This window comes from Crassostrea angulata, chromosome 2 (assembly GCF_025612915.1).
Source record: "Crassostrea angulata isolate pt1a10 chromosome 2, ASM2561291v2, whole genome shotgun sequence".
NCBI lineage: Eukaryota > Metazoa > Mollusca > Bivalvia > Ostreida > Ostreidae > Magallana > Magallana angulata.
The window spans coordinates 51946921-51954389 of NC_069112.1; the positions used below are offsets into that span (position 1 = coordinate 51946921).

At 32.2% G+C, this 7469-nt stretch overlaps 1 protein-coding gene across 14 annotated transcripts in view; it reads left to right on the forward strand.

Moving 5' to 3' along the window:
• Positions 1-5952, forward strand: part of LOC128173747 (tight junction protein ZO-1-like) — a 64527-nt gene extending 58575 nt beyond the window's left edge. For all 14 annotated transcript variants that reach the window (XM_052839408.1, XM_052839418.1, XM_052839420.1 and 11 more), the window contains 4 exons: positions 1772-1872; positions 2168-2278; positions 2868-3011; positions 3528-5952. In XM_052839408.1, the coding sequence (XP_052695368.1) occupies positions 1772-1872; positions 2168-2278; positions 2868-3011; positions 3528-3631 (460 nt within the window). In that variant the 3' untranslated portion in view covers positions 3632-5952. The remainder of the gene's footprint in view (positions 1-1771; positions 1873-2167; positions 2279-2867; positions 3012-3527) is intronic.
• The last annotated feature ends 1517 nt before the right edge of the window (positions 5953-7469 follow it).

The window sequence follows — 7469 nt, forward strand, 5'->3', positions numbered from 1 at the left end:
AAATTGGACAAATAATCAAATCCAAAATAAGATATAAATTTGTGTTTGATCTATTAAGGTTTTCACTCTATCTGAGTTAATTCACAGATTTACAAGTAAGCATAATTATGTAACAATTTTTTTTATAAAGAGATGTATGTATTCAGATTTTCATGTATCAAACTTTGTGTATGAAGGCATGCTGCTGTATTATGGCTGTCAAAATATAAAGTACAATTTATCAAAAAGTTTAGAATATTAAATGATGTACCATGGTACTCAGGTAAATGAATTGTTATGAGCTTACATATAAGACTTATAGTTGGAATTTTCATATTAAGCCGGATTTTTAAACCTATAGTCTGTCCCAAGATATTTATGCAGCACATTTGGACGATTTTTAATAAAAATACACTTACCTGTGAAAGAAGTGCAATTGAAATAGTTGAAAGGGATATTTTCCAAGATAATTTCATTGACACATTATCATCTTTCACTCAGAAAAATTCACAGGAACGAAAACAGATTCCTTACGGAGATTTATAATGGGGAATGTTTACATCTTTTCTCCATTTGGAATACACTCGGAATACATTGGCAATTTTTCAACGTTATCATCCGGGCTTGCTGCAATACAAAATCTCCGTAGACATCACATTTTTTAGCATTATATTGAAACCTGATAAGCTAACAGGGGCGTTTTGACTGAGAAATCTTGGAAATTTTTCATACTTTTGAATGAACATCGTTTGAATCCCGAGGTATTTATAAATATCAAGCAATTAAGCCAAATGTGAATCCAAAATATCTTGGGACAGAGTATAACAGTTTACCATATATGCATTTAGAAAAATATTTAAAATTCATATTTATATCTTTTTAAAAAAATATAATTATGCTTGTCAATTGTCAGTTTAGGGTGCAAAACACAGTTTTATATGTAACGTTATAAGGACGTTTTCAGATGAGGGGAAAGCAAAACTGACCCCTATAAAAATATAAAAATGACCCCTGTAAAAACATGTTACATATATATCTATATATCAATAGAAAGATAAAATTGTGATTTTTTTTAAATATTGAAGAATAATGCACATGTAACTTAATGCTAGAATTAATTTGGCACTCAAAACATATGGAAAATAGACAAAAGGATGCCTCTAAATGCAATACACCCATGCATTTTAGGCTCCCCTTAAATGCAGAATGCAACCAAATCAGCAATTTTAATTTCTGTACATTTTCAAGAACAAGTTCTTAGGCATCGTTTGATAGTATTTTCAGGGTACATTCGCCAGCTTTTTAAAGAGCTATGTCACCCACTAAAAAATTCATGAAATTCTGCATGTGTTAAATCCGGATGTTTTTGGAGTTACCTCCCTTTATTTTAGAGTCTCACAAAATTAATTTTTAAAATTTTTCTACATATTTTTTCATGTATTCGAAAGATAGTCCACTATATTATGCAACTGAGAATTTAAAAAATTAATTTTATGTATACCGCATAAAAATAGCAGGAAAATCCCTACCCAACATGCTTTTTCCCAGAGAAAAACCCCCGGATTTTATATGAAACTGTGTTTAGCTACCTCAACCTTTTGAATAGAAAGTGAGAAAATTTGACAGTGGTTCAATAGATATAAAAGTACATGGTTGAAATTCATGATTAAAACACAATATTTATGAATCAAATTCTTTGCAAATGATAAGTTTGATGAATTGATAAGATCCAAAGTTTTTAATTGTAAAAACAGTAAAAAAAAAAAAAAGCTAACACTTGACTTTTATTTAGGTCAGATAACGGTCAACTGATCGAAGGAAACCACACAGTGGTGGCTACAGCCAGGGGTGTGTTTGACCATCAGGGAGGGGTGCTGGAGTCCCCCGAAACAGGTAATCTACGTGAATAACACACCTGATACAGGTACATGTAATCTGTAACATGCTTGATACAATAACACACCTGATACTGTTAAACCGTGTATCACCTGATGTAAGTAGATCTCATCTGATACAGAGAAACTATATCATTGTCTACTGAGTAGGTAAACTGTTCTACACTTGCACATTTTGTTAAGCATTTGAATTGTTTGGATAAGAAGTGCAGCACAAAACGAACTAAACGTTTTTCAATGAATATGTGTTAAACTTTCCTTTTAACAATAAGATGTGTGACTTTATATTTCAGGTGTCAGTATAGTAATTCCCAAAGGTGCCATTCCTGAAGGAGTGAGCCAAGAAATCTACTTCAAGGTGTGCAAGGACAACAACATCCTGCCACCCCTAGACAAGGATAAAGGTCTGTACTACTGTCAGATAATAAACCTCTTGGAGGCTTTCAGATTGGTTATAGGCCTGTTGCTTTTGCGTGTAATGTTCTTTGAAGTATAAAAAAAATTATATTTGATATATCCCCCAAAAAATTACTGTTCACTGTAATCAAAATAGCATTGTATATTGAATGTTTTTCACACATTATATGTTGGTTAGCAAATATCTGTTTCTTAAAAAAGTAAACATTTATCTTGTATTGATTGGTCAAGTATTTGTTGTTGTGTAGAGTCATGATTTAGGTTTTTTTCTGAAAATGAGTCATATGATTTTGTTAGTGCCTAAAACTTTGAAACATTGAACAAGATAACCTTTAAAATACCTAACACATGTAAACTGTAACACACCTGACACAGGTAAAATGTAACACACTTGGCACAGGTAAATTGTAACACACCTGACACAGATAAACTGAATCACACCTAACACAGGTAAAATGTAACACACTTGACATAGGTAAACTGTAATACGCCTGACACAGGTAAACTGAATCACACCTGACACAGGAAAACTGTAATGCAGATAAATTGTTACACAGTATATTTTGTTTTGAGCAGGGGAGACCCTCCTGAGCCCTCTAGTCATGTGCGGACCGCACGGCCTCAAATTCCTGCTGCCTGTGGAGCTCCGCCTCCCTCACTGTGCCTCCGTCAACCCGGACAGCTGGTCGTTCGCCCTCAAGTCCAGCGACTCCCCCACAGGTGAGGGGCGTCTACCTTAATTCCATCATAGTAAAACATGGTCTCAGGGAATCCCTGACAGGGATTACACTTAAAATGAATTCACACTCATAGCAAAGCTGGTTTCATTGCCTTTATCTCAAAAATGCATTGTAAACTTAAAAGATATTGTGGATGAGCGGTATATTAGAAACCAAGTCAGAATTGCCTTAGCTTTAACAGGTTTTTTTTTATTGTACAGAGCAATCTGGCAAACAGTATATAGTGATAAGATACTTGTACTGAATAGATATGTGGAGGAAAGATAGTCAATGTCCAGTTAGTCTGCAATGTGGATTTAATTTTTTTTTTGAAAATTCAAAAGATATGCACCATATTCTCACAACTTGAAACTCAAATTCAAAGTATTCAGATTCCTTGCAACTTTTTTCTGTTAAACTGTAATAGTAAAATGATAGATGGATCCTGAGGGAGATAATAGGCTTCCCTAATTTGAAGTTTACTACCGTGTATTTATGTGTGGCATTATCTTTGCAGGTCACCCCACTCAGTGGCAGAATATGACCTTGGCTGGTATGGACGGAGTGGCTCAAGGTCGTGTGGGTAAAAACAGTGTTTCTGTCCTGGTTGACCATTTCTGAGGAAAACGAATCATGTTCTGTGTCCGACATTGACTTCCCACTGCTGGTTGACCATAGAACCAAACACTTGTAAGACTAGAACATTTTGTACTCGTGTGCAATGGTGAACAGGCAAGAGAGAAGATTAATAATGCTGGATTGATGATGATGATTTAAAGGCAGGCAGAAGGGTGGAGACTTTTGAAAGCATACTAAAATAACCAAAAACAAAGCCGCAAGGATATTCATTTTATTTTTGATGTTCCGTGGATTGATGTTGGACTTGAGATTCATAGTATAGCCAATGGGGTTGTGAATTCAGAGGTTTCTGATTGGTTGTGATAAAAACATTACATTGTTACATGTGAAAAAAAAAAATTTAAAATGTGCTGAACAGTCATTAAAAAAAGGTTTTTTATTCCTTAACTTGAGCAAAATAAAATGCATGTTAATTATATATAGAAGACACTGTCCACCTACAACCCCACCCCAAACACACACAGTCATCTGTTTAAAATTTATTTTTATTGTCAATGGTTTGTCATAGTTTACAGCCAAATTTGTTTATTTTGTTTGAAATGATATATTGTATATTTTTGTAGCAACTAAAGAAGTTATTTTTTTTTCTTTGTCTTTAGTTGTTTTAATTATTTTAACAAGCTGGTTGTTTAAGAAGTGATCGTGAAATGCTTTGTTGATGATGAAATTGTATGCAACAAGTGTGTGTTTTAATATAAAACCTTGTTAAGTGCAAAATGATTCAGTGTTACCTAGTTTTACTCTGTGTACATGTTAGAATGAAAACAAACATGGGATTATTTTTTATGCTTTTGCAAAGTGTTAGTTGAATTGTTGCATTCAGATCATTTATGAAGAAAGATAGATAACTTGTTATTCTTTTTTTACCCTTTCAAAGTTGTATTGGATTTCCAACAGTTAATATTATACAGATATATAAGCACATATAGAAGCAAGAAACTGATAAACAACCAATACCCAATGTTTTCTGTGCCTATTTAAACCAGGACTTGTATCACAGTTAAATCAAAGGAACTGAGACTTATGCAATAATCTTTAGGCAGATTTACTTGTATACATTTTTTTGTGGTTATTAATTTTTTTTTTTTTGCAATATAACATTTGAAATTGCTGATATTGGACAATTTGTACGGTGACAATCATTTGTTTTTCAACTTTAGCATAACATCAGAATAACGAGTTTGTTTGTCCAACCCAGTCCCTTCATTAAAAGATATAACCTGCCTCCCAGACTGCAGGAATCGGTCCAGCTAAGAATTTTCTAGCCTTTTAGACGATTTCGAAGAAAGTTCTGACACATTTGCTGGTCGATTTTTTACAGTCTTTGAGTGATCTCCCTTGATATTTGAAAATCACATAATTCACAAAAATATTTTTAATATAATTTTGATTCATGAAAAATGTTCCATTTTCATTAATGATGAGAATTATTTATAAAAAAAAAATCTTCATGCTTTTAAAATCCCATGGACCTTTAAGGAGTATAATTTCGTATATTGGTTGTGATATCTAGTTTTTTAAACAAGTTGCAATATTTTGAACTGGTTGTCTTGAAAAGTATTCAAAGTTTTGTCTTTATCTATTTGTAAGTTTATATATGTGTAATTTTGTTATGGTTGTGAAACATTTTAGTAGAGTCCGAAATAGGTTACAACTGAACAAGAATTCTTATTTTCTTTATGTGTGTATGCCATTTCTAAAGCACGGACAATTATAAGATAATACTCAAAGACAAAATTTTGTAACATTTCATATTTTTTGTAAGCCTCTTTCATTTATTAAACATTGGAAGAAAAAAATCATTGCCACAATTTTTTAAGAAATAACAAAAAAAAATGTTGATTTTTTTTTAACCTTCAAATACAATATATATATTAGTTAATGCAGAAAAAATGAATTCATCTGTTGGGAAAGTTTTGTCAAAAGCATATGTTATTAAGGCAGTATTTTTCACTTGTCCACATTTCAGGTAGAAAATCAGTATACCATTCATGTAAAATGATGTATAAAAATATAATTGTCAATGATAGCACCATTATTTATACTTATGCATGCCAACCACTTATTATTATTTTTGTTTTGTTGCCTATGACACTGCGTAGGTTGTACATTGTCTTATATGTGTAACAGTTCATGAGCAAACTCTGCATTTAATGAACCATACATTGTACGTCTATATCATAATACGTGTATTTTTCATTGTATCAACCATCAACTTCATCTATATGTGCACTATTGGTCTTCCATATAAAAAAAAACCAAGATGCTTCATTATTGGAAAATAATAAAAAATATTTACATTCCATACTTTTTTCGCCTACATTTTTGTTGTTTTGATAAGTCTGAACTTTGAAGGATATTCCTGTAAGAAGGATATTCCTGTAAGAAGGGTATTCTTGTAAGAAGGGTATTCTTGTAAGAAGGATATTCCTGTAATTAAGAAGGATATTCCTGTAAGAAAGATATTCCTGGAAGAGGCGTTATACATGTATAACGCCTGTACTGTCACGACGCGCTTTGAAAAATTAAGCACTCTGGGAAAAAAAGTTTCAAAATGTATTTCTGGGATCAAGTCAACGCAATTTGAATTTTTTTTTCAAAACTAGATATGGTAAATATTAACGCTTTTTGGGATAATGATTATGCTAGGTTTTGTATCAAATATGATAGAAGATTATTTTAATCTAGTTTAACTCAGTGGGATACTAAACAAGAAACCCATTAGGTTTAAGCTAACCTGATAAAGTAATATGCAGCTTTTTTATGGTAAAAGTTTTCTCAAATTGAATATACCTATTCCTTTTAACTTTTAAAAACTGCTTTTTAAGTTTAACATATTAAATGTCAGTGCCATTTTAAATTGTAAGGTTAAAGACACAAGAACCTAAGCGTGAAATAATATGGTGTATATCTATAAACTGCGTGTTTTTTCTTGTCATGTTTTGAACGTTACCCTGCGCCGTGGTGACAAAACATGTTGTTTTCAAAAAGGAGTAACAAAAATACCGTTTTATCTAAAACTTTGCATATCAATAAAATAAGTGTTGGTGTACATATTTATCTGTTAGATAGGACTTTCATGAAAAATATGTGATCGAGAGACAAATTGTCTTTGTGTTTTTTGATTGACCCTCGTAGTTTATTTAGTAGCTATAGTAGAAAATAATATATTGTTCAATGATGTCTTTAATGTGTTTCTTGTTCGATTAAAACTAACGCTACACTGGGAGCACGGACTGACCTCAGACTTCTATTAAATTGTAGCTACCACGGTGATCTCCACATATATGAAGGATGACATTGGAGCTACAGTTCCTTTCACTTACGTGTTGAAAAGTTGTACATAATATGAGGCGTATAAAAATTTGCGCTAGATTCGGACCATTACGTACATGTGGAAATAATAAATGTCATTAAATTCTTCAGGTAATTTACTACTGATGTCGTCGCTTTACTTGCTTCAGACTTTCTTTAAAACTTTTACTATTATAATTTATAATAATTAACGACGGATATATGATATACTTGTAAGTATTTTAGCTTACTTTTACGGATGGTTGCTCCAGAGATAAATGTAAATATAAACAGTTAACACTTTCTTTGGTTTTTCGTGCGGCAATATAGATACGTAGCAGGTCATGCGATTGTTTATTGTTTAAAAAATGGCCACAATAGAACTTCTTTGATTCTGTAGAATGGTCAACGAACTACGTTGAAAATTATTTAAAACATTTAGCACAGGCAATAAACATGAATCTTCCCTCCATAGTCTGTCCTAAGTTATTGTTTATCAAACTTTCGGCTGGACATTTCGATATTC